Source organism: Lissotriton vulgaris, chromosome 5 (genome assembly GCF_964263255.1).
Source record: "Lissotriton vulgaris chromosome 5, aLisVul1.2, whole genome shotgun sequence".
Taxonomy (NCBI): Eukaryota; Metazoa; Chordata; class Amphibia; order Caudata; family Salamandridae; genus Lissotriton; species Lissotriton vulgaris.
Genome location: NC_141693.1, coordinates 817,728,608 through 817,756,523, shown reverse-complemented (window position 1 = coordinate 817,756,523; position 27,916 = coordinate 817,728,608). Strand labels below are relative to the sequence as shown.

General features: G+C 45.7%; 1 protein-coding gene across 1 annotated transcript in view; it reads left to right on the top strand.

Annotated features, from left to right (window-relative positions):
• LOC147711637 (E3 ubiquitin-protein ligase TRIM15-like) overlaps positions 1-27,916 on the top strand; it is a 193,028-nt gene that overhangs the window by 43,844 nt on the left and 121,268 nt on the right. Inside the window, exon 3 of the mRNA XM_086920214.1 lies at positions 23,443-23,465. Coding sequence (XP_086776340.1) covers positions 23,443-23,465 — 23 coding nt within the window. The remainder of the gene's footprint in view (positions 1-23,442; positions 23,466-27,916) is intronic.

Sequence of the window (27,916 nt, the reverse complement as noted above, 5' to 3'; positions counted from 1 at the left end):
ACCATAAGGAATGGGAAACTAACCACCAAGTTAGTGCAACACTGTCATCGCAACAGACATACCTTCACGTGGGTTGTCCTGGAGAGAGTAACGGGGGATGCACAGACAGTAGAGAGACGCTTAATCACAAAAGAAGCAAGATGGATATTCCAGGAAAAGAGCGAACAGAGAGGATTAAACGAACTCCTGGAGTGGAACAAGCTACGTTGAGAGATGTTCTTTTGTGTGAGTAACTACTGACTAATACTTCATATAGATATCTTCCAATCTCAGTACAGTTAGGTGCCCCTCCAAGCTTACTACTAAGTAACGGAGTACTAAGCACGTACTAAAATGCACTACACAATATATAAAAGGAGAAAAAGATCTATTAGGATTGTTGTCAGTATCCCTTCCTTGTGGATAAGCACTTATCCAGGTAGAAGAATAAGTATAAGTACCTACCCAGGTAATAATAAGTGCAAGTCTAATTGCTATTTAAACACTGCGAAGCAATGTTGATATCTATTACTGATTTCCCTAAAATTGTGTGGAAATAAATCTTGACCCCATATACCACTATGAGTTCGGGATCTAATTCTGGAGGCTATGGGTAGATGGAGTACAGAGGTATAAATGGTAACTTAGGTAACAGCAATATGAAATATCCATATAGTTCATGAGGCTGTGGGCACCGCTCTGCTGATAGATACCCTTGAGTGAATATGTAATTCATATCTCGATTTACGACATAATCAAAAATCGAGTGGCATAATAGTTTTCTGTGACCCTCACATGCTATATTCACAACATTGGCATTAGACTGTTTAAAAATGGCCGCGGGTGTCACGTGATTATTTCAGCCAATCAGGGCCAACATACACTCCAAAGATAATAATTGAGAAGCGTGCCGGTACTAAAATATCTGAGAGTAACTCCGGCCGTTTTAAACTCAATAGATACGGTAAAGGGGATATTAAGTCATGATCGTTATTTCCGACTCTAACTATAATCGGTGAGCTCGTAGTATCGCGAGAGCACAGCGAGTCTTACTTGGGATTCATACACAACATTGATCTGAAACTGTTTCAAAATGGCCGCTGGTATCACATGACTAGCGCGACCTATCAGGAGGCTAGAAAACCGGCAATACACACTTTTTATAGACCAGCTGAGTACTGGACCGGTGTTCGAGTGCTGAGAAGACGCCGGACAAGTATTCTCCACCGGTAACCTCTCCTATGAGCTTTACAGCAAGTAATCTTGAAAAGAAAGCTTTTAGCCACAGGTATAAGGAAACTCTGTGATAGCTTAAAATCCCCGTTTTTTCATTGTTCAATCTAGCAACAGAAACAAAGGGAAATTGGATCTTGCTCGCCGATGGGGGCTGTATTCATTTTTAATTCTTCTCGGCTGGTATGAGAGGCAAGGCTAACTGAAGGGTAACTATTGTATTATATAAAACATCACGTTTTTTGACTGAGAAATACGAGACTGTGATTTGAACAGGGGTGGACAGCAGGTAATCTCGACTATACATGTTCTCTGTTTTATTACAGCACACAAAGCCCAGTGTCCTTTGCAGTGGCATTTAAATTGGTTTGTCCTGAGGAAATTGCCTGATAAAAACCAAGGCAATGAAACATGTCGGCTGTAAGTAGGGTGTGAATCGATTGGTAGTATTCACATCCTCCTTTTTTAATGTTTATATGTGTACTGTATGCAACAAGAAAGGAACATGAGTAAAGTTTTTTTTGTCCTGGTTGCGCAGTAGATTATATGTTAAGTGTTTAATGTTGTACGTTTGTTCACATATAATTTGTGTTCACTGCATCACTCACTGTCTTTCTCTTGGGTTTTGGACATGTTTCCGTTACGGCTTGATGGCACCAATGATGAGAACAGGGCCATCCTGGTGAGTACCAGCCAGGGGTCCCATTGGTGGTGCGCCAGTGAGGTGCCATCTCGCCTATCTCACCTTTTTCTGTTGTCATTTAAGGTGATTGTGGGTTCTGTGTTGGTCTAAGTTTGTCGGTCAGAGTAGGGCTGTTTTTATAATGGCAGTAGACTGAGACATCCCCTACTTTAAATCTCTATAAGAAGAGAGGTCTGGTGGTATTCATGTACTACTAGTGATGTCTACAGATTAACGGATAAGAACTGCCTTGAAGACTAGGACATTTGTATTTTTGATGATTTACTGAGTGGAGGGCGTCCTAGTTTTTCTTTCCCTCTATACTCCTACTTTGTTCCCACATCTTTAGAAATCTGGCCAAGTAGATTTTTTACATTTCTGCATAGGCTTCCCAGCATTTCCTCCACCAGCTCGGAGGGGGCATTATTATAAAAATTCACAATGATCACGCATAGTGCCTTGTCCACATGTATCCTAACAATGTGATAATAGCTGTTGTTATTGACCATCTCTACTTTCCCAGTTTTTAAATAATTGGAAATATAGGTGCATAGCCCACATTTTGCTCTACCATACATCGACCTAATGGCTGCGGTATGATATGTTTTAAAACCACACAGGTGGATAGGGTCTTCAGCCCAAGTTTCTTGTAAACATAGTATCTCAAATTTCTTTACATAATGCACCCACACTTTATTGATCACCTTAGTTTTTAATCCAGCCACATTCCAAAACATAATCTGGCATTTAGTGTCCTTAGCGTTACTGTCTGCACTACCACTATGGCCCACACTGTTAGTGGGAATAATTTTGTCATAAGAAGTGAAATTGTGCACATAATCATCCTGCTTCTCTACACAGATGGCGGCCATGTTGGTTGATTTCTCTTGTATGGGATGTACTATACTGATAATGTTTAGGCTGTCTGTTAATTCACCCATCTGCCGTGCATCAACAAGTGGTTTAATAATGGCAGCATCAGAGGGATGCCCCGATCTCAGTCAGTCCACTTCTTCCAACCCATTCAGTCAAAACGATTATGGGACGACGTACAATCTGGCCAATTTAACCTTGTGGGATTCCAACTTGGAGGCTGATAAAAATATCCCAGGGGAACAGCACTAATCTGTGTGTTACCTGTGAAATCATTCCCAATTCTATTTAGAATCAGTTTCACAAGGTTTGGTGTTTTGAATGTCACTACAACACAGTCCCCTGCAAGATTTTGTTTTCCTCTTCCCAACCAACTCACCCTCCTTACCATCTTGCATTCATCAAACAATTTGCCAGTTAGTCCTATTCTACAACCCCACCATTGTAGGGACTTATTCCTTAGGTTCACTCATGTTTCATCCCCTGCATTGGTCAATGCAGGAACATTAACTGAAACCACTACATACAGTGTTTGCTGCTGGAGGTAGATGTGAGCGTGTAACATGGTGTGTCCCAGGTGTCTGGTGCACAGTACTAAGACTTTCTAACAGGGAAGGTTGTGGCTGTCTTTACCAGAGCTTGGTGGGCCTGTGAAATGGTGGCTAGCGTGTTTTGCGCTGCTCAAAGTGGTACTGCTAAGGGAGCTTTAATACTGGCAATGGCAGAGCCCATATATCTTGTATGTGAACTAGAAGCTATCTGATAATTTTTAGTAATCTGGTCGACTGAACTAGTTCTACCCGTTGCTGTAAGCTGGACAATATCTAAACATTTGGATATTAATGCCTCCATTGCACCAATTCTAGTTGTGAGGCTTCCAAGGCTGTCTCTCATCAGACTGTCTAGGGCCTCCAGTTTTGCTTTAAGTTTTTCTACTTCTGTCTGCGTTCGCATATTTAAGCGAATGAATGCTTTTTCCCAGGTTTCAGATTTATTTACTGGTGCAGACTTAATTCTTTTTTGGGCCCTTTTACGGATTTTAGGGGATGGCCTCTCAGCTACAATGGAATCTATTACTTCTCCCCCCCCCCGTGGGACTTGGGTCAATGCTACAACAGTTACTCTGGTTCCTAGCACGCTTGTTTGGTGGCTGGTGCAGTGCATCGACTTCCTTCTCACTTTCAGAGATATGGTCAGAGATGTTTACCACACAGCCATTTGTGCCTTTTTTACCTCTCTGATCTCCAACTATCTCAGATCCAACTTTCAATAATGTACTCATCTCCTCCAGGCTTTAAAGCCTCTTCAACTATGTTGATCTGCCTTTCTATGGCACCAAACGTGCCAGTAAGATAGTTTATAAAGGACTGGCGAGGATGCTCTTCTACGTTAACTAGCTTTTTCTTCTGAGCAGACATTGTTTTTCGCTTCCCCATATTTAAGTAAATAATACACAAAATCTAAAACAAAAAATGAACAGCAGCCCAAATAAAAACAATTCACCAATAGGTGTGTGGATCTGTACTGACTCCCTTGATCAAAAAAATATCAGACGGACAGGAGTCCAATGTCCAAAGTCCTATTAAGGTATGCCCAGACACTATGGTAGTCCTCATTAAAAGTAGGTGCACCTTTTGGCAATTAAAAATAATTCAAAGTCAGAATCACAGTACCTTTATAACAGGAAGTTCAGGGCCGAGGCCCAGCCCAGCATCTGTCGGTCACTGACAGGTACAGACGGGCCCGCCCTTGGCCCGAGCTTCGCCCGGGCACGGCACAGGCACGCCTGCGCGCGTTACGCGCTGCGGGAGCCCTGGGTCCCTTATGAGCACCTCCTGGTGCTCACCAGCATGAGGTGCAGCGCAACTGCCACATGGGATGCTGGGGATGTAGTCCCCTGATGGTGAGAGGGCAATGGCGGCACTCGGCGGCACTCGAGCGGTGCGGCGGCTCCTTCTGTGTCCCAGGCAGGTTCTGCGGCGATTCAAGGCAAGTGCTGGCAGGTACTAGCAAGAAAAACATCGGCTCGCGGGAGCCCTGGCCCCCTTATGACCATCTGCAATAAATGGGAGACCTCCTCAATTGGAGATACTTTAAGACTAGGGAGAAGAGGGGAAAGAGACAACACACAGCTAAATATCCTCCTCCATAGTCTATCCATGCTTTACATCAAGACGTGGTTCTTCTCAATTAGTGATATACATACACTCACAACAGTGACTTTAGGCAGAAAGATTTTCCATTGTCTTTATTATTTTGAATAACTTCATAATTTCATTTTTCTTTTTTATTCTTCTTTTATATATATTTTCTTTTTTGTTATTTCAAAATCAAGAATTCTTGTTAACCGATGCAAAAAGTGAGTACAATCATTACAATCAATATTATTTAAACTAATCAGTAAAAAAACAAAACGTCCTTGGACTGTTTTCAAATAAATACACACATGTCACACTCACATACACTTTGCATCTGTACATGGTAGATGTTTACAGATGACCAGCAGAACCTTTGTTCAACACAGATGTAAACATTTGGAGCACAAGGCTCAACAGAGTTGACGCGCGTTTCGGTGGTGTAAAGGGAATTAGACCAAGTTCATCAGGACCTTGTCAGATATCAACATACAATATACAGCTCCAAGGGGACCTAAAATGCACATAAGAAAACAAGAATAAAACACTGTTGTGTATACTAATCTCAAAAAATACATTTTCAATAATTTATTTGGCCATCTATGAGCACATAGTAAGACTGAAGGTCAAGGGACATTCTTACAACAATGCAGCTATACAAGAGGAACAATGTTATGCTCCAACCATACACATCATGTCACCCTCCCTTAGTGTAAAGAGTTTTGACATGTGATGAAATACCAGAAAGCCAACCACCAATCCAAAAGTACACCTTCACCATCCCCATTTGTTAAAAACATGCTTGAAGAGAAGGGAAAAAAAGGAAGAATTTTGAGAGTTAATCAAATAAGTCCTGGCATAAGTGAGTACTATATACAACCCTGTCCGTGTCAGTTTTCACGTGTTTACTTACAGACAAAGACTCGTTGGAACTATTATTCCTGAAGTCTGATTGATCATTTATTGAATTATCCTTTAAGCTCTGCAAGAACCGTTTCTATATTAAAAATAAACAGTAGTATCTATCATTAGAAAGGGGTCTCTCGTTGTCAAAAAAATATAATCTCTCTCCCCCCCCAAAATGTCAAACCAAGGTTAATTTCTAATGGCCAAAACATAATTATCCTGGTTAAATCCATTGTCCCATTCACATAGCAAGGACCAAACCTGGCCTGGGAGAAGAAAAACACACAACATCCCCAAATGAGCATCTCCTGGTGCTCACCAGTGTGAGGTGCGGCGTAACTGCAGCTTGGGATGCTGGGGGATGTAGTCCCCTGATTGTGAGAGGGCAATGGCGGCACTCGGCGGTGTGACGGCCCCTTCTGTGTCCCAGGCAGGTTCTGCGGCGATTCAAGGCAAGTGCTGGCAGGTACTGGCAAGAAAAACACGGGCTTCCTTCGAGAGTTATTCTCTAAGATTTCAACATTGTCCCTAAGTTCTTTCTCACTGGTTCTCAGTTTGCTGATACCCTTTATACTTCTTCCTTTGTTCTGTCAACAACTGTCTCCATATCGGCAACCCTATCAAACAGAGAATTACCTTTGGACTCCGACGCTTCACAAGACGCTTGTATTTTTTCTTGGTTTCTTTCCGACTTAGCAAAGCCCAGTTTAATTTCTTTCAGCAGCAAGGAAGCTGTCAGTCTGCCTATCTCCCCATGTGAGAGTGATTCCGAATCTCCATCTTGATAATTTGAAGCCATGTCGTGTATTGAGTTTTTATCTGTCTGCGGGCCATCCGCTATCTCACCTACATCTACCAAACAGTCATCGTCCACCCCCTTTGTCATCAATATTTGAAAGCGGTTTGGGGACTCTGCTATTCCAATTTTTGAAGGAGATTTTGTTTCTTGCATCTTATAGATAGCAGCGATTGATTTCCCTTAGCTGAATGAGGTCCCCTCCGTCGCCTGTTTGTCTTGCACTTTAAAGAAGGTACGGAGGGATGCCGTTACATTTGGATTAGCTCCCTTCTTGGAACGTTCACTTTTGGCCGCCTTAATAGCTCCGGTAGATACCACCATCTTTGTTTTGTGAGCTTTTCAGGTCTCGCCTGAGCCAGTGCATGCGCCGCTCTGCGAGACATTTAGTGAGTGGATTTTGAAAGTGCTACCACAGGCTTTTGCTGGCCTCAAGCTTGCGGTTACGCGCTCGTGTACGCGCGCAGCCGCCATCTGTCTTTCCTCTGTCACGGGTCATTAAGTGCATCGCGATCATGATTACTTTCACTTTCGCTGCCGTGCGTCCGCGTCCCTTTCAGGGCTGTGCGGCTAATGCTTGTTTACCCTGGTGCCTGCTTGACTCATAGCCATGCACATACCCGGCGCCGCGCTTTGTGTCAGCATGCCTGTTTCACTCGCAGTCATGCATATACCGGGTGCTGTGCTTTTTCTCAGCATTGCGATGCTTGCTCATCTCCATTTTTTAATAATGCTCGAATATAAATCTGCGCGGCGCCCATTTTACAGGTATTGTGCTTTAATTTTATTTGCAGCGCTTCAAAGCTGCATCTTCTCGCCCTCCAGCCACCAAAAACAGGCTGCCTATTTGACACTCCAAAAGCCTCTTCTAGATCACCTGTAGAGCAGCAGGTGATTAGCTGCTGAGCCGGGCTCCGACCTACACGCCTTGCCTCCTCCCCTGCAGCATCTTATCAGCAAACCACAACACCAGAACGAGTTGTCGGTGGCAGGAACTCCGGAATCCATACTGTAAGTGTTTGACAATAACAACAAAGCCCCTGCACTGGACAAACAACAATAATGTCTGGGTGATTTCAAGTTTCGGTAGAATAGGTCAAACGTGCACATCGAGACTTTCAAAGTAAATAGACCAAATAGTGCAGAAAAAAGAGTTCAAATGATGTAAAGTTCTTGGTATAAAACACCGGTTTATTGTTCCTCTGTACCGGTGTTTTATACCAAGAACTTTACATCATTTGAACTCTTTTTTCTGCACTATATGGTCTATTTACTTTGAAAGTCTCGATGTGCACGTTTGACCTATTCTACCGAAACTCGAAATCACCCAGGCATTATTGTTGTTTGTCCAGTGCAGGGGCTTTGTTGTTATTGTGCAATTTGTGTGGATCGTCTTGATCCAACCTTGAGCGGTTGTGAGGGATTACCGCCCGCCCTTTTTGCCTGGATTTCCATACTCCATAGCAGTTTAATACTTAGCGGTTACTCAGGTGCGCGCCTAGTCAATTCTGGAATACCCTAAACCCTCCCAGTAGATCAATAGCACTGTAAGTGTTTGACCCCATGCTGTTTGTTTCTTTTTTTATTTCATTTTTTTTTATTAGCATTCGCTGAAGGTTTATTTTAGTCTGCAGCTCAGGCTGTAGCACCATATCCTCTGCCGCTGCACTGGTTTTATTTTTTTAAAGGTATAGGCTTCATGTGTTAGGAGCAAAGAATGGCACACAAAACTATTACCTTTTTAAAACTAAACCGGAGCGTATTTTGTTTACTTTTTTATTTACTCATCACCAGCACCTATGGTAGTTTTGACGCAAACTGGTGAGAGCTAGAAGGAGCCGGCTGAGAGGATCTCCGAGTACAGGACGAACAGGAAGCACCTTTATGACCACAAAATACACCGGTCTCGGCATTTCCCTGCACGCAAAGTTAAACATGAGTGAGGCACAGAGCGAAGGCCTTCAGTGCAGTTTCAAGCCTGGGCTAGTCTGAGTCATAAATCCATCGATGTATGTGAGTCACTTCTTTTGTAAACAAGCATTGGCATTGCCAATAGGTCTCGCTTTTGGGGCCTTGTAAGTATTTAGTTATGCAGCACAAAATCCTTGGTGCAACAACATCAACTGTTGCATGGCTAAACACTTATAAGGTATAAGGTTTAGCCATGCAACAGCTGATGTTGTTGCACCAAGGATATTGTACTGCAAAACTAAATACTTATAAGGTCCCAAAAGCGAGACCTATTGGCTATGCCAATGCTTATTGTTTTCTGTTAGTGAGTTTTATTTTATTAAACTCCGGGGAGTTTTCAAGTCCCTCTTCAAGTACAGTATGACCTTAACTTTCAGGGGGGCGACGCGGGTAATCTTGTGTTGTGTAAGGGATAGCTCATATTTTGAGTACAATTTTTTTGTATGATTTTTTTGTATCCACTTTTCTGGCCTCTTTTATATTTGTGGGGTTCTCTAAACCCTCATCCTCTTTCAATTCAGCCTCTGATGCTGAAATCTGCGCTTTAGCTTGAGCTTGTAGTTGGGCTTGGGCTTGTAATATTGTGTTGTCTGGGGGGGTTCTCCTGAGAAAAATTAATTATCAAATTCTCTGAGGTCACCCCTCCTGGTCTTATAGTCAGATTCATGCATGCGCACACACTGTACCTGCAGCTTTTCCTCTGTTCACACCCCTCCTTGCAGTTTAAACAGTCTTTTTTTTAAACCATCTTCTTTGAGATCAGCTCCCACGCTGAGAAGGGAGCAGCTGTTGGGTGGCCCTCTAAAATCCCTCCTAATCAAGACTTTACTGCATGCTAACAAGCGGAGCACTGCCTCCATCCAAACACCTTCAATCCTCCTATTCCTGCTCCCAACACTCTCCCTCCGTGAGCTCCTTGGCGGCTACGCACCACATATTGCACCAGACCCCGCCTCCAGCTCTGAGTCTGACACCGTTTTTCCCACAGCGACAGAGCGTTAGAGCGTTGGAGTCTTCCCTCATGCCGAGCCTCGTCTTTCGTTCAAACTGGGTAGGAATTTTAAATTTTGTTTTAACTGTTACTGCTGCTGATGTATAGTCCGCACTCCCGCATTACTGAGTTTACTGATTTACCTTTTTTTGAGTCTTCGGGGCGACTACTCCTGCGTTGCACACCTCATTCTGACGGAGCTCCCGACCGAGCTGCTTAGCCGGCCGCCATGTTCTCCTGACTCCTCACTGAGCTTATATGAGTAACCCTGTATTATGTTACAGAGTGTGAAAAATGAATCTCTGCAAATTGCTGCCTGGCAGCATTAGAAATCTAATTTAAAACTAGATTTTCTTGGCACCTTAAACGGCAACCAAATTCCTCTATAATTTGGCTTAGGGTGGAGTTAGAGGTGTAAACGTCCTTATTGTGGTCATATGCTGTCACTTTAACAGTGATGTTTTGATCAAATTGGTTGATTAGTTTACTGCCAAGAAGCTTCATGAGAAGTAGCTCCATGTAGAGGGCACTAGATGAGGGTGACAGAAAACATCCAGGACATCCTCCGAGAACGACAGAGCATCCCTCCGAGGGCGACAGGGAGCATCCCTCAGAGGATGACAGAGAGCATCCCACCAAGGGCAACAGAGAGAATCCCTAGGAGGGTGACAGAGAGCGTCCCTCCGAGGGCAACAGAGAGCATCCCTACGAGGGTGACAGAAGGCATCCCTCCAAGGGTGATAGAGAGTATCCCTTCCAGGGTGATACAGACCTCCAAGGGTGACAGGGAGCATCCCTCTGAAGGTGACAGAGATCATCCCTCGGAGGGTGACAGAGAGCATCTCTCCGAGGGCAAAAGAGAGCATCCCTCCCAGGGTGACAGAGAGCATCCCTCCCAGGGTGACAGAGAGCATCCGTCCCAGGGTGACAGAGAGCATCCCTTTTAGGGTGATAGAAAGCATCCCTTTTAAGGTGACAGAGAGCATTCCTTTGAGGGCAACAGAGAGAATCCCTCCGAGGGTAACAGGGAGCATCCCTCCGAGGGTGACAGAGTATTCCTTTCCGGGTGACACAGACCTCCAAGGTTGACAGAGAGAATCCCTCAGAGGATAACCAAGAACATTCCTCTGAGGGTGACAGAGAGCATCCCTCCTATGTGGAACTGAGAGAATTCCTCTGAAAGTGACAAAGAGCATCCCTCGGAAGGTGGCAGAGAGCATCCCTCCCAGGGTGACAAAGAGCATCCCTCGGAGGATGGCACACGGCATCCCTCCGAGGGTGACGGAAAGTTTCCCTCCGAGGGTGGCAGAGAGCATCCCTCTCATGGTTACAGGGAGCATCCCTCTCATGGTTACAGGGAGCATCCCTCCGAGGGTGACAGGGAGCATCCCTCCGAGGATGGCAGGGAGCATACCTCCGAGGATGGCAGGGAGCATACCTCTGAGGGTGACAGGGAGCATACCTCCGAGGGTGACAGGGAGCATACCTCCGAGGGTGACAGGGAGCATACCTCCGAGGGTGACAGGGAGCATACCTCCGAGGGTGACAGGGAGCATACCTCCGAGGGTGACAGGGAGCATACCTCCGAGGGTGACGGAGAGCATCCCTCTGAGGGTGACGGAGAGCATCCCTCTGAGGGTGACGGAGAGCATCCCTCTGAGGGTGACGGAGAGCATCCCTCTGAGGGTGACGGAGAGCATCCCTCTGAGGGTGACGGAGAGCATCCCTCCCTCTGAGGGTGACGGAGAGCATGCCTCCCTCTGAGGGTGACGGAGAGCATGCCTCCCTCTGAGGGTGACGGAGAGCATGCCTCCCTCTGAGGGTGACGGAGAGCATGCCTCCCTCTGAGGGTGACGGAGAGCATGCCTCCCTCTGAGGGTGACGGAGAGCATGCCTCCCTCTGAGGGTGACGGAGAGCATCCCTCTGAGGGTGACGGAGAGCATCCCTCTGAGGGTGACGGAGAGCATCCCTCCCTCTGAGGGTGACGGAGAGCATGCCTCCCTCTGAGGGTGACGGAGAGCATGCCTCCCTCTGAGGGTGACGGAGAGCATGCCTCCCTCTGAGGGTGACGGAGAGCATGCCTCCCTCTGAGGGTGACGGAGAGCATGCCTCCCTCTGAGGGTGACGGAGAGCATGCCTCCCTCTGAGGGTGACGGAGAGCATGCCTCCCTCTGAGGGTGACGGAGAGCATGCCTCCCTCTGAGGGTGACGGAGAGCATCCCTCTGAGGGTGACGGAGAGCATCCCTCTGAGGGTGACGGAGAGCATCCCTCTGAGGGTGACGGAGAGCATCCCTCTGAGGGTGATGGAGAGCATGCCTCTGAGGGTGACGGAGAGCATGCCTCTGAGGGTGACGGAGAGCATGCCTCTGAGGGTGACGGAGAGCATGCCTCTGAGGGTGACGGAGAGCATGCCTCTGAGGGTGACGGAGAGCATGCCTCTGAGGGTGACGGAGAGCATGCCTCTGAGGGTGACGGAGAGCATGCCTCTGAGGGTGACGGAGAGCATGCCTCTGAGGGTGACGGAGAGCATGCCTCTGAGGGTGACGGAGAGCATGCCTCTGAGGGTGACGGACAGCATCCCTCTGAGGGTGACGGACAGCATCCCTCTGAGGGTGACGGACAGCATCCCTCTGAGGGTGACGGACAGCATCCCTCTGAGGGTGGCAGAGCATCCCTCCAAGGGTGGTAGAGCATCCCTCCGAGGGTGACGGAGAGCATCCCTTGTAGAGTAGAGAGGAGGCAGGAAACAGATGATCAAACTATTGAGGAATAGTTTATTTGAGCATTAGGCAGCAGAATACAGGAGCGCAGCCTGCCAGGATCAGGTCCAAGGTAAAACTGACTCAAGTACAGTTAAGACATAACTGTGTCCAGCATGACACGAGGGACGCAATTTTGAAGGGAAACATTCCCTTCAAAAGTGCGTGCAGCATATTAGAACACAAGGGTGAATACATGAGCGCGCCGTAGCGTGCCATGTAACATTTGAATGAAAACACTTACGAATGAAAACACTTACATGTACTTTACATCCCTCCGAGGGTGACGGAGAGCATCCCTCCGGGGGTGACGGAGAGCATCCCTCTGAGGGTGACGGCCAGCATCCCTCTGAGGGTGACGGCCAGCATCCCTCTGAGGGTGACGGCCAGCATCCCTCTGAGGGTGACGGCCAGCATCCCTCTGAGGGTGACGGCCAGCATCCCTCTGAGGGTGACGGCCAGCATCCCTCCGAGGGTGACGGCCAGCATCCCTCTGAGGGTAACAGAGAGCATCCCTCCGAGGGTGACGGACAGCATCCCTCCGAGGGTGACGGGCAGCATCCCTCCGAGGGTGACGGGCAGCATCCCTCCGAGGGTGACGGGCAGCATCCCTCCGAGGGTGACGGACAGCATCCCTCCGAGGGTGACGGAGAGCATCCCTCCGGGGGTGACAGAGAGCATCCGTCCGAGGGTAACAGAGAGCATCCGTCCGAGGGTAACAGAGAGCATCCGTCCGAGGGTAACAGAGAGCATCCGTCCGAGGGTAACAGACAGCATCCCTCTGAGGGTGACGGACAGCATCCCTCTGAGGGTGACGGACAGCATCCCTCTGAGGGTGACGGACCGCATCCCTCTGAGGGTGACGGACAGCATCCCTCTGAGGGTGACGGACAGCATCCCTCTGAGGGTGACGGACAGCATCCCTCTGAGGGTGACGGACAGCATCCCTCTGAGGGTGACGGACAGCATCCCTCTGAGGGTGACGGACAGCATCCCTCTGAGGGTGACGGACAGCATCCCGCCGGGGGTGGCAGAGAGCATCCCGCCGGGGGTGGCAGAGAGCATCCCGCCGGGGGTGGCAGAGAGCATCCCTCCGGGGGTGGCAGAGGGCATCCCTCCAAGGGTGGCAGAGAGCATCCCTCCGGGGGTGGCAGAGAGCATCCCTCCGGGGGTGGCAGAGAGCATCCCTCCGGGGGTGGCAGAGAGCATCCCTCCGGGGGTGGCAGAGAGCATCCCTCCGGGGGTGGCAGAGAGCATCCCTCCGGGGGTGGCAGAGAGCATCCCTCCGGGGGTGGCAGAGAGCATCCCTCCGGGGGTGGCAGAGAGCATCCCTCCGGGGGTGGCAGAGAGCATCCCTCCGGGGGTGGCAGAGAGCATCCCTCCGGGGGTGGCAGAGAGCATCCCTCCGGGGGTGGCAGAGAGCATCCCTCCGGGGGTGGCAGAGAGCATCCCTCCAAGGGTGGCAGAGAGCATCCCTCCAAGGGTGGCAGAGAGCATCCCTCCGAGGGTGGCAGAGAGCATCCCTCCGAGGTTGAGGGTGAGCATCCCTCCGAGGGTGGCAGAGAGCATCCCTCAGGGGGTGGCAGAGAGCATCCCTCAGGGGGTGGCAGAGAGCTTCCCTCTGAGGGTGGCAGAGAGCTTCCCTCTGAGGGTGGCAGAGAGCTTCCCTCTGAGGGTGGCAGAGAGCTTCCCTCTGATGGTGGCAGAGAGCTTCCCTCTGAGGGTGGCAGAGAGCATCCCTCTGAGGGTGGCAGAGAGCATCCCTCTGAGGGTGGCAGAGAGCATCCCTCTGAGGGTGGCAGAGAGCATCCCTCTGAGGGTGGCAGAGAGCATCCCTCTGAGGGTGGCAGAGAGCATCCCTCTGAGGGTGGCAGAGAGCATCCCTCTGAGGGTGGCAGAGAGCATCCCTCTGAGGGTGGCAGAGAGCATCCCTCTGAGGGTGGCAGAGAGCATCCCTCTGAGGGTGGCAGAGAGCATCCCTCTGAGGGTGGCAGAGAGCATCCCTCTGAGGGTGATGAACAGTATCCCTCTGAGGGTGATGAACAGTATCCCTCTGAGGGTGATGAACAGTATCCCTCTGAGGGTGATGAACAGTATCCCTCTGAGGGTGATGAACAGTATCCCTCTGAGGGTGATGAACAGTATCCCTCCGACGGTGGCAGAGAACATCCCTCTCTGATTCCACAGTCTCTTCTGGAACAGTGTAAGTTGAAGTAGTTTATAATGACCATGACCTGTCAATGTTGGTACAACCATGTAATTTACCAGTCAATCTAAATACATGCTCAAATGCCATTTCTGCTTCTAAGAAAATGATAGATAGTAAACATATGTTTCCCGGGTGACGAATATGGGAATCAAGCCCACCATCACCAATGTAGATAAGGTTTGGCCCATAGTTTTGTGTCAGTGTTGAGAAATGAAATGGCACCCGTAAGACCCACAGTCCAAGGGAAGCTCATCCTTCTCACAAGAGAGGACCACTCTTGCCTCCTGCTGGAATGATGGACCCGACCCATTGATATGACCTCGCAACTCATTTTGGGATGCTCTCCCATGACCTTGTGGATTACCAATCTTGTAATTACAGGAAGATGACTCCTGACATGTTTATGAACCTCTTGTGTCTGTCATGGACAATGGCCCATGGCCTGTTGATGAACCTCAAAGGGTCCTATGCGTTTGGTTGATCTCATAATAGTGGTCCCCTTGCTTGCACCACCCACTAAGGCAGTCACTCTACTGGCCTATAATTTCAATAGACTAGGCTTCTCCCACGATTAGCTTGTGAGCTACTGGCGTCTCCCCAGCTACCTGCAAGTAGCTCTCGTGTGTAGCCAGCCTACTAAATTAGGCGTTTTTGCTTGGTTGAATTAATATATGTACTAAAATTCTAAAGTGTGTATTTGAGATGAACATGTATTTGGTTTCAGAACTCATGAACCGATGTTTAGAAGGAAAATAGATTTCCAAGATATTTTTAAAGCTGTTATTTGAGTGATAAAACGTGCAGCTTTGGAGAGAGGTATTATTAATATTATTACCTTAAGCCGGGGGAATTGCCCTTATGGCCCTCATGTATTACTCATGCAGCTTTGAAGAGATGTATTATTAATATTATTAACATGGGCCTGGGGCATTGCCCTTATGGCCCTCATGTATTGCTCATGCAGCTTTTTAGCGACGCATTATTATTATTACCATGGGCTTGGGGCATTGCACCTATGGCCGTCATGTATTATTCATGCAGCTTTGGACAGACTTATTATTAATATTATTTCCCTGAGCCGGGGGCATTGCACCTATGGCTGTCATGTATTACTCATGCAGCTTTGGAGACACGTATTATTAATATTATTAACATGAGCCGGGGGCATTGCACCCGTGGCTGTCCTGTATTACTCATGCAGCTTTGGAGAGACGCATTATTAATATTATTGCCATGGGCTGGGGGCATTGCACCTATGGCTGTTATGTATTACTCATGCAGCTTTGGATGGATGTATTATTAATATTATTACCATGGGCCGGGGGCATTGCACCTATGGCTGTCCTGTATTATTCATGCAGCTGAGGAGTGACGTAGTATTAATACTTTTACAATGGTCCAGGGGCATTGCACCTATGGCTGTCATATATTACTCATGCAGCTTTGGAGGGACATATTATTAATATTCTTGGCGGGGGCATTGCACCCGTGGCTGTCATGTATTACTCATGCGACTTTGGAGAGACGTTTTATTAAAAGTTTTACCCTGAGCCAGGGGCATTGCACCCGTGGCTGTCATGTATTACTCCTGCAGCTTTGGAGAGACGTATTATTAATATTATTACCCTGAGCCGGGGGCATTGCACCTGTGGCCGTCAAGTATTACTCATGCAGCTTTGGAGACACGTATTATTAATATTATTACCATGGGTCGGGGGCATTGCAACTACGGCCGTCATGTATTACTCATGCAGCTTTGGAGAGACGTATTATTAATATTATTACCATGGGTCGGGGGCATTGCAACTACGGCTGTCGTGTGTTACTCATGCAGCTTTGGAGAGACTTATTATTAATATTATTACCCTAAGCCACGGCATTGCACCTGTGGCCGTCAAGTATTATTCATGCAGCTTTGGGGAGACGTATTATTAATATTATTACCATGGGTCAGGGGCATTGCAACTACGGCCGTCATGTATTACTCATGCAGCCTCTGAGAGACCTATTAATAATATTATTACCATGGGCAGTGGGCATGGCACCTATGGTCGTCATGTATTACTCGTATAGCTTTGGAAGGATGTATTATTATTATTATTACTATTGCACGTGTTACCATCATTCAGAGGCATTTCAAATGCTGGAAATCGGGCACAGGATAACGACTCCTGTAATCTTGTCTGACGTGGTCACTATTGCAACACAAATGATTGCAGCTCGGGTGCTTTTCTTCTATCATAAGTGGCTCTTATTGCAGAAAAAGTTGGCGACCCCAGCAGTAGGCAATACACAGATGTGGAAGCAGTACCCTCAAAGACGGTAGAATTTTAGGCACAAACCGGAGCCAGGAACCTATTTTACATTTGTCTCATTATTTTATTACAATTTATAATTCTTCTAGTGAGGGTCTTTAGGAGTCATAAACATGCACCACCCGCTTCCCCAGCAGTCAGCCTGCACTGCCAAAAGAATCAGTATTTAAGTGGCCTTTCCTGAGATAAGTTAAATTTTTCTTTTAGTTTTACTGAGCGCAAACTCAACCCGAAGGTATCAGAGCGCTTTACATGAGCACTGGTTACTTTACAGACGAGCACATTCATTTTGTTAGGCATGGAGAGATGAATTGATTTGGCCAGAATCACAGGATGTTGAGCATTTCTGCAGAGACTCAAACCCGGTTCCCCAGCTTTGAGGTTGACCACTCTAGCCGGTAGGCCACAGCCGGTCCCCTAATTATATCACACACCAGAATTGTGAAGCTGCCACTATTGTTTAAGATGTGGAAGCTGGAGCTGGTTCCAAGGTCGTGCAAGTGCCATCTAATATATAAGCTATTAGCTAATAGGTGCCGTTGTTGGTTATTCATTTTGGATAGCACCCAGAAGGTCATGCTGCAGGGTGCTGAAGAGGAACCCCCCCATCATGTCACTTGACTCTGAAGAGAATGGCACACTACACTGACGGAAACTCACCAGCACAAACATGCACACAAAGGGCTCTTAAATGATGAAGTCTACATTTTACTAATCAGAAAATGTAGATTTTTGTGCCTCACTCATCTGGCTTCCACTTGTGATTTTATTTTTCGCTCCTCTTTTGGTTATCTTTCTACACCCTTTAATTTCGTGGCCCGATTTCATGATTTTTTTTACCATATTCTGAACATTTTCTCAAGTATCTCTGATGTTTGTTTACCAGGTTAATTTTCTGTCTTGTAAAACATCTTAAGAAAACATTAATCCTGCAAAATAGTTTATTGCCATAACCAATACTTACTCGCAGCACTTCTCACCCTCGTCTTTGCTACTCCCTGGACTGGGCATGATGTGGTGGAAACAGTAGAGCGACTGAAGGAAAGGCAGCAAGGGACAGAAAATGACCCATCAATGCATGGCTTCATAATAAAGCCATCCTGTGATTGGCCATGTTCTGCTGTAAAGCCAAACCTGCTGCCTCCAAGACTAGGCCTAATCTTCACCTTTTGAGCCAATCCAGAAGCTGCTTCACAGCATAAGAGCAGCGTCGGGATTGGCTGGAGCAGGCAAAGTCAGCTCTCCTTAGGAGACTGGGGAGGCTGCAGATGTGATCCCTGGCTCACTAACGTTGTGCAGGTAGGAGAGGCCTTATATGCACATGTCGGGTTGTTCATAGGAAGACACCCATTCACCCTGACATGCGCACTTACACGTCTTTAGACCCAGACACTCTTCCAGTGCTGTCCATAATGATGCCCCACCCCCGCCCACTCATAAATTGAATGTCTGCTGCTTGCAATGTGCAGCCAGCCCATGGCTGTAATATAAACTTTCTAAATGCATTTTAGGGTCCAAGGGGGCAACGCCCCCACAGAGAAACTGCAGAGGGTGGATTTAAATCTAGTACATCAGGACTAGAATTTTGTAAGTGTTACCCCCGTATGCCATGGTTTTCCTCCCATATGCCAAGAAGCATCTCCAATGAGCTAGTGCCAGTATTTTGCCACAGTTACCCCCACGCCAAAAATGACCTCGTGTGACAGTAGCAGTAGTTTTCACAGGTGCCTGTCCATGCCAACAATTGCCTCCAGTGTGCCAGGAGCAGTGGCTTTCACAAGTGCCTGTCCATGCCAACAATTGCCTCCAGTGTGCCAGTAGCAGGGGTTTTCACAGGTGCCTGTCCTTGCCAACAATTGCCTACAGTGGGCCAGTAGCAGTAGTTTTCACAGGTGCCTGTCCATGTCAACAATTGCCTCCAGTGTGCCAGTAGCAGTGGTTTTCACAGGTGCTGTCCTTGCCAACATTTGCCTCCAGTGTGCCAGTAGCAGTAGTTTTCACAGGTGCCTGTCCATGCCAACAATTGCCTCCAGTGTGCTAGTAGCAGTGGTTTTCACAGGTGCCTGTCCATGCCAACAATTGCCTCCAGTATTCCATCAGTAGACGTTTTCTATGAGTCCCTCTATAAGCTACGAATTACCTTCAGTATGTTAGGGCCAATGGCAGACTAGCAAGCATTACATTCTATCACTCACATTTACTCAACCACACATTTATTCTCACTCAGTCTACCTCACTCTTTCTTACTCTGACACCATCATACTTACTCATACTCTCTTGCTCTAACTCTGTCATTCTCACACACTCTCACTCATTCTCTCTCCTTCATTCACACTGGCTCTAGTTCTTACTCACTCATACTTTATCACTCGTGCACTCACTCCTATTGTCACTCATTCTGACTCACTCATGCTCACTGCCACTCATTCTCACTTATTTTCACTCACTCCCTTTTAGTGGCTCTCACACACTACCTGTCACTCACTTTTACTTACGCACACTCATGCTCACACTTACCAACAGACTCACAAACACACAACCACACTCTGATCCCCAAGCACGTACCCTATGTACATTTAAAATATCATTTTTTTTTTTGGGCTCGGAGCAAGATAAAGGCAGCGTAAGCCAGTGTGCGCGGCCGCCACGCCACGCTGGTCACAGAACTCTCAGGTGATCGGCTACCTGACCTGCGGATCCGTGATGCTGGGTTCCCAGGCTCGGACACATCGGGATCACAAACGACGGAGATCGCCTCGGGACTCACCCAGAGCCATGGGGCCATTCGGGGAGATCGCTGGAGCGGCGGGGAAGCACTGCAGGGAAACAAATTGCCGAACGGATCTGTTGGTGTTCTCCGCCGCGTTCGAATTCTCTTCAACAGGCGTAGCCCTCACATGCATCAGCCGCTGGTTTGAGACACAGACGGCAGCTGCGCGCTCGGTGAAACGAGCCATTAAACGCCGAGTCGGATGGTGGGAAGTGTCTTTCCTGGTGCTGGGTTACACAGCATTATCTGTTTTGTTTGGTTTTTGGGAGCAGTTCAGAGCATTGGAGGGAGCAGACCTTGACAAGAAAGCCACAAAGATGAACTCTCGTGGGAGTAAAAAAAGTTTAAAGGCGAAGACACCTACTACAGGGAAGGAGTCTTTAGCGGGAGACGACACTGGCAAGAATAAATCCAAACAGGTCAGTGGGGTTATTGGAACTAAAAAGAACGCTGGCCTGGCAGGGGTAGGGGCCGGGACTGGGGCTGGGGCTACTAGTAAAGACCTGAGAGGTAACAAAGATGCCAGTTTGGCGCATCCTTCTCCTCCCCCAGCTAAAATATTTCTAACGGCTAAAAACCAGGCCACCACGACTAAAAGCAACATAAAAAACAAGCAGTGCTCCATCAGAACTGAAGACTCCTCTAAGCAGAATAGCGGTCATGATGACAATGATCAAATACTCGCTGTCACTTTGGACTCCAATAACGCCTCTTCAATTCTAGAAGTCCTCCCCAATCTGATTGACATTCAGCAAACCTCTCTATCACTGCAACCCACAACCGAGGAACATGATCATACACTTGGTCCCCTTATCCAGCCGGATCCCCTCCTAACCCCACTCCCAACTGAAAGTGAACATCCAGAGCTAGACGAAGGAAATAATGCTAACTCCCTTTGAGAAACTGGACACCAAAGATCACCCCACGAAGACGGAAACTGTTATTCGAAGTTTGGAAGTTCCTCCTGGCGCCGCTGCCCCATGGACCCCAGAAATTGGACAGGAGGCCTTTTATTCAGTATCAGACAGCACTCCGAGCTCGTCAGGGGAAAGCGGGACAGAAGAAGAAAGTGAAGGCAATACTAACAGTACCAGTGAAGAGGAAAGTGAGGCCTCCCGTGACAACACAGGTACAATCATCCGTCCCAAAAAACCAAGGAATAAAATCAAACGAAGGAGTCAGCTCAAATGGGATTACTCGGACTCACAGATGTCTTACCACCTAGAAGAAGATGAGCCGCCCATGTCACACTCATTATCACAGGGGCGTAGCCCTAGAAGATCACAAGCTAAACCAAATGAGGTACTGGAACCCTCGCTCGCCGCCATACTTACCTCGATCAAAGATTTCCAGGAAGAGGTGAGAGGTGAAAATCGGGCAGCCAAAAAAGCAGCGAAGAAACTACAGGGTGGTCTCAGACGGCTGAACAAGACCTGCATAGACATCAGCGAGAGAGTGGGCATGGTCGAGGCTAGGACTGAACACTTGGAGACAGAAGCAGTGGCAACCAAACAAATCGCTGATTCCAACTCTGCTTGTCTTACAGATCTAATGGTGAAGATGGAAGAAAATGAAAATAGGCAACGCCGGAACAACCTGCGCCTGTTGGGGATTCCTGAAGGAAAGGAGGGGGAAGTCCCCAGACAATTCATTGTCAAACTGCTGCAAGATTCGTTCCCAGAACACCCAGAATGGGATTGGGACCGTGAAGTGCAACGAGCACATAGGTTCCCTTTTTTTTTGAAGAAGCAATATAAGAATGGTAATGTGACTGAAAGTCAGCCCCGGGTATTCCTTGTATACTTTGGCAACTTTCTTCTGAGACAATTGGTATACGATAAGGCTCGACCCAATTCAAAAAAAGGAGCCCATGGGATTACCTTTTTTTCTAAACCTGATTTTTGCCATCAGACTGAGCGTAGATGGCACTTGCGACAGTTGATCTCTCCCTTACAACAACTGGGCGCAGAGGTATACCTTATGAACCCGGCAAAACTGAAAGTTATCCTGTTTGGTACTACCAAGGTTTTCACTTCAGAGATCAAAGCCAAAGAGTATCTGGAAGAGATTAAACGAAAGAAAGGACAAAAAGGGGCAATTGAGACCTTCTCAACTTTGCAGACTAGATTCAAACTAAAAAGTCAAGACCTATTTAAATATATGGCTATCTACGATTACCTTGCCAGGAAAGTGGGAGGAGCTAGCGGATTTGCCGAGGTTGAGCTTATGAACACTCTCCGGAATATCGCCTCTACTCGCATTGGAAGTATATATCAATTAATAAACAAGGAAACCCCTGATGATCTAGAAACTATTGCTTCCAAATGGCACACTAAACTTGATTCCCCTCAAAGTATATTTTTCAACTCCCTGTGTTTATCACAGCAAATCCTTATTTGGGCCAAACTTCAAGCACAACATTTTAAAACTATATTTTTTTTGTATATGACACCTAGCAAAATCATTAAATGGGGATCCTGGAGAGGCACATTATGCCCACGCTGCTCTGAGATAGGGGCAGACTCTATACATATATTCGCAACATGTCCAATTATTAATTCCACCCTGCTCAGAATACAGAACTTACTGAGCAAAATAACAAATCAATCAATCCTTCTGAACCCTACTACTATTCTTTTAGGAACACAATCTGACTCTTTGAGAGTAAAAGAAGAAGGGCTAATATTTGTAGCAATGGCAGTATGGAGGATATGCATTTCTTCTGGATGGTTAGACTCAGAGTCCCCCTCCTATGCACAATGGCTGGCTAGATTAGTTGCCACATATCATCTTGAAAAATCTATATATGATAAGAAGGGAAGAAGAAAAAGTAAGATGGGCACTGAAGTTTGGGGGGCATTTTCAAACTGGATTGATCAACAGGGGCAGGCGGATATAGAGACATAGTAGGGCCACCAGAAACCTACTAAATTTTGTTTCCTTTTACCTCTTTATTTTTCTTTTTTCCTCTTGTATATCTTTCTTTAACAGACATATTCTTTTGCCACATTTTTTTTCCAGCTTTACCCCATTTTCTATTTTTTTCATCTTTGTATATAAGTATCTGTGCCATTGGTTTGTAATGAAGACGGAAGGTGGGAGGTGGGTGGGGGGGGGGGGGACATGAATTATCTATCTTGTGTAATTGGTTAAGATTCTGACTTTGTGAAAACTAATAAAAAATAATAAAAAAAATAAAAAAAAATGTTTAATTAAGACATCTGCCACAGAAGTTGTCATTCTAGATCCTTGTGCCCTGTTTTTTATTTCACTAACAGTTAATAATAATATATTATTCACTATTAGTTTAATATAAAACTGGCTGAAAACAAAAGTGGAACACGGCTCTCATAAGGGCGAGCTTCCTCTGTGTACTTAGTACTGCTTTTGCTACCTCTGAAGCCAGAGGTCGCACAAGCAGTGTCAGGGGTCACAGGGGCAAGCCTGGAGTCACAGCTGTGACCCCTGGCAATCCCTAAATGATGCCCATGCATGTGACCCTGTTGAGAACATCATACAATGTGCTAAGTGACCTCATTTGGAATATCAGAATGTGCTGTGTTTTGTGACTCCATTTAGAATGACACTGTGCTCTGTCATTACCATTCAGAGTATCAGTTTCTGTTATATCCTGTGATCTCATTCAGAATATCACATTTTGTGCTTAGTCGTCGTATACCTCAGAATGTGCTATGTCATGTGACCCCAGTTACTGTTTTCTAACCATAGATAGTTAAGTGTTTCACTCCTAAAAATGCAGCCATTACTTTGACTTCTCCTGTGGAAACTGATTTCACTGTGTTTGTTTCTCTGTTTTGCAGGATGTCAGAAGCACCCTAAGCAGGTAAGTCTGGTTAATTATCCTCCTGTCAGTGTGTAAGGAGCAGGTCTCAATGCTGCTGTGTGTAAATGCCACTCTGAGCTCACACAAAGTGTTAGGAAACTTTCAGAACCTCATAAATTCACTTTAAATTCTCAAAACAAATCTTAAGTCCTCATAAACCTCCCCTGCAACATCAGGAAACTCTCATAAATTTTCTTAAGTCCCTGCAAGTTTTCAGCAAACTCATTTGAGTCTTGAAATAATTGCCACAGAAATTTGCTGCTGTCCTCATAAAACATATTTGTATCTTTAAAGCTTAACTGAAGTAGTACAAAAAGTACCCTGAACATACAGAAAAAGCAAGCCCATTCTGGAAAAGTCCCCCAGAATTTGCTCAATTCAGAGTTGGGCGAAAACTAAGTCATAATGTCCTAACTATACAGACACAAATGGCGGATCCAATTTTCAGCACTATTGTTAGGGATGTTAGAACATACACATATAACTTCATGTGGGGTAGAGGTGCTACCATGGTACTACAGACACCCTAGGGGTGGCAGGTTGTCTGTAGTACCATGGTAGCACCTCTACCATGGTACACCTGCTTAGGACAATGTCCTTGGCAAAAAATATACAAAATAATAAGTACAAGAGAACACATAGAAATTCCATTTAATAAAGAAGTTAGTCCTAATATGAAGTCCATCAAATTTGTGTTCTTTTTTGTGAAGTTATTTTATTCCATTTGTAGTTTTCACAATGTTCGGTTTATATATAAGCAGGAATGGCCAATATCTGGTCTATATGAGCAAAAGCAGCTGACACGTGTTTCGTCCATTGGGCTTTGTCAAGGCTGCAGAAATACAAAATACAAACATTGGAATGGAACATCATCTCTCATGAAATCTTTTACGTAAAATTCTTTAAAAAATGTTTTTTTTAATTTATTTTGATTCCACACTTCCAAGGCATGATAGACATTACAGAATACACAATTTCACAATATAATTCTTGCATGAAGTTCGTACATTATGTAGCTGAACCTACTCAGTAAAAGTAATCAAAATACCACGCTGCATAAACACACATTACAACAGGCTGACAAAAAAATGAAATTACCTTAAAATTGCAAATATCCCCATTTGAACTTTAGCTCAAACATTGTAATTGGCATATTAGGTTTACGACTGCTGTAAGTCTTGTGATACCTTCCATTCTTCCTTGCTATTTGCATACTGCTACTCTCAGTTATTCATATGGGCCAAAAAATTTTCCCAAATCATAAGACCCAATTTCCGTTTTCTTGCCCCTTTTAACAAATATAAACTAAATTCCAAGCTAGCTATTCTGTATAGCTTAGTCCTCCACACCTCGAATCTTCGAGGGTCAGGACATAGCCAATCCCCCGCTATACCGAAGCGGGCTATAGTCATTGCTACAAATAAAGAGTCTATATTTATATAAGCACCCCCCCTTTGAAACAGCCTGTCCCATCCCTAAAAGCATCAAGGCAGGAGTTATGCGAACAGATCTCCCTAATATGTCAGATAAGAATCGTTCCATATCTTGTATAAAGCAATGCAATTTAAGACAAGTAAAAAAAAGATGATCTATGTCCGCATCGGATGTAGCGCATCGAAAACATTTGCCATCGTAACAACTACCCCATTTTTTCATCTGCGCGGGTGTATAGTATAACCTGAATAAAGTTTTAAAAAATTGTATTTGTAGATTTACTGACATAAGGACTTCCCTAGCTCTTATAATTGCTTCCTCCATTGAAATATCTATTTCGTTTTCACTGAGAGTCTCCACCCAATATGCCTTATGCTTTTCCAAATCATCATTCTTACCCGAACTTAAAATTTTATACAACCCACCAATTCTACTATGAGCCTTTACAGCCTCCATCAAAGGGTTAGAAATCAGTTTCAAATTATGTTTGACTACAAAGTCCCTAATTTGCAAGAACTTAAAAAACTGTGCTTGTGATAACCCGTGAACCTGTGCTAGTATTGAGAATTGTTTGAGCGTTCCACTTTGGTCATATAAGTCACCTAGTGCCTTTATCCCTTTTACCTGCCAATCCATCGCCACACTGTCCCGACAAATGGATGGGAGCAATTTTACCGCGTTTAATGGGGTATAATAAGTCAAAGTTAATTAATTTGCGTACTTTCCTCCAAATTTTACTGGCTGCTGCTACCGTCTTAAACCTAGTTCTTTGGTAATAGCTCCATTCTATCTCTCTGAATAAACTCCGATTAGGGTTAAATGATGTATAGAAATGTTAGAGCTTGGTGTTATTGGATTGTCGTCCTCTTCACCGCCCAACAATAAAATACGCATCCTTTGCAAGAAACAAACATAGTAATACAACACAAAGTCCGGGACCGATAGTCCTCCCATGCCTTTTGGTAGCGTCATAAGCCTCATAGCTCTTCACGGTTTTCCCGGGGTCCATATGAATCTAGCACACAGCCTGTAGCTGCTGAATTTGAGCTGGTAATATTTCTAATGGTAATGATCTAAAGAGATATAATACCCTTGGCAAGATGTTAATTTTTATTACATTTGTTCGACCAATTAAGGTGAAATGTAACCTCCCCAACTTCTCCAAGGATTCTGCTATATTTCTATAGAGTGAACCCCAATTAGCTTCAACTACCTCAGACATAGCTTCCCTGATCTTAACCCCCAAATAAGTTGCTTCTACAACTACTCTAGAGTCATTGACTTTCGCCATTTCAGAGCAAACCAGCTGTGTTTTCGGAGCATTTAACTTGTATCCAAACAATTGACCAAAAATCTTGGCTAGGCGCTCAATTTCTATCAAAGCGAGGGCCGGATCTTCTGTAATCACCGCAATATCATCTGCGAAGGCAAAAACTATGTGTGGGATGTTACGTACCCAAAAAGGTTTATTGGCCTCACTACTAGAGAGCATACCAATGAAGGGGTTTATATACAATGCAAAGAACAGGGGAATCACTGCCTTGTGCCTCTGGTGATCTGGACTATGTCTGAAGTTGCGCCCATAGACTCTATTCTAGCTGTTGGTGCCTCATATAGAATTTGCAATGCCGTCATAAATTGCCTAGGAAATCCCATATTTTCCATTAGTAGCCATAAATACTTCCATTCCACGCGATCGAACGCTTTTTCAGCGTCAAGTAGTATCAGCCCTAAGCTACGTTTCTCTACCTCGGCTATATCAAACAAAGTAATGACTTTGTTCATATGTGCCACCGTTCCTCGACCTGGAATGAAGCCATGTTGATCATTAGATACTAGTGAAGTAATGACTTTTGATATACGGTTTGCCAGAAGTTTAGAATAAATCTTCCCATCACAGTTTAAGAGTGAAATGGGGGGATATGACCCCGGGAGATCGGTCTCTTTTCCCTTCTTACTGAAGACAACTATAATAGCCTCGTCCCATGATTTTTGCACTACCCCAATTTGAGCAGCCCTAAATGTGTCTAACATTATCTCTTTAAGTTCCTCGAAAAACAATTTGTATATTTCCCCTGGTAGTTGGTCCGGGCCCGCTGCTTTCCCCATTGCTAGCGTTTTTACTACAGTAGCTAACTTGTCAATTGATAGAGGTGCCTCCAATAAATCAGCCACTAATGTGTCTAGTTTGACAAGTGTTTCTAGTACAGTGAGGTCTAGCTCCCCCAAGTTATTTTGTTCAGTCTTATACAATGTTGAGTAGAATTCATGAAAAATAGCCAGTATGTCTTTGGGTTCGGTCTTTAGGATCCCAGCCTTGTCTTTCATAGATGGTATGTTACGACTAGCGTCTTTCATACGCAGCTTTAAAGCTAACGGTCGTCTTACTGTTTCACCATACTCGTGACAGATCTTCCGTTGTGTTAAGTATTTTCTTGCATTTTCACTGTCCCATACTCAATATTTTTGCCCTTTTCTTTGCAACCTCAACGTCTAATGCTTTCACATCACCCTGAGTAGCTATCCCCGCTGTTAACTTCTCCTCTGCCAGCTGTAGTCCATGATATAGCCTCTCCATCTCTGCTTTTAATTTTCTTTGCCGAGCGAACCCAAAGCTTAGGACCTCCCCCCCTAAAACAGGCTTTAAATGTATCCCAAACGGTATTGATTGGGGCTGTGTTTATATTATTATTAAAAAAATTCTCTTATCCAGTTCTTCATAAAAACTGTAAACTCCTCATTGAAAAATAGTTTTCGGTCAAAGGTAAATTTCCTCACCATACCCGGTGCCCCCCAACCAGCTATTGACAAGACAATAGGTGTATGATCGGATGAGATGCTTGGATAAACCTGCATTTTGACTTTAGCTAAGTGAGGCACTTCCATGAAAAAATAATCCAGCCTAACCTTCTTTTTGTGGGGATGGGAGTAAAAAGTATAACCAGGGTCCGTCGGAAACAGGGTGCTCCAAACATCCACCACACCATATTCTTTTAACATATTAAAGAGGGCCCTAC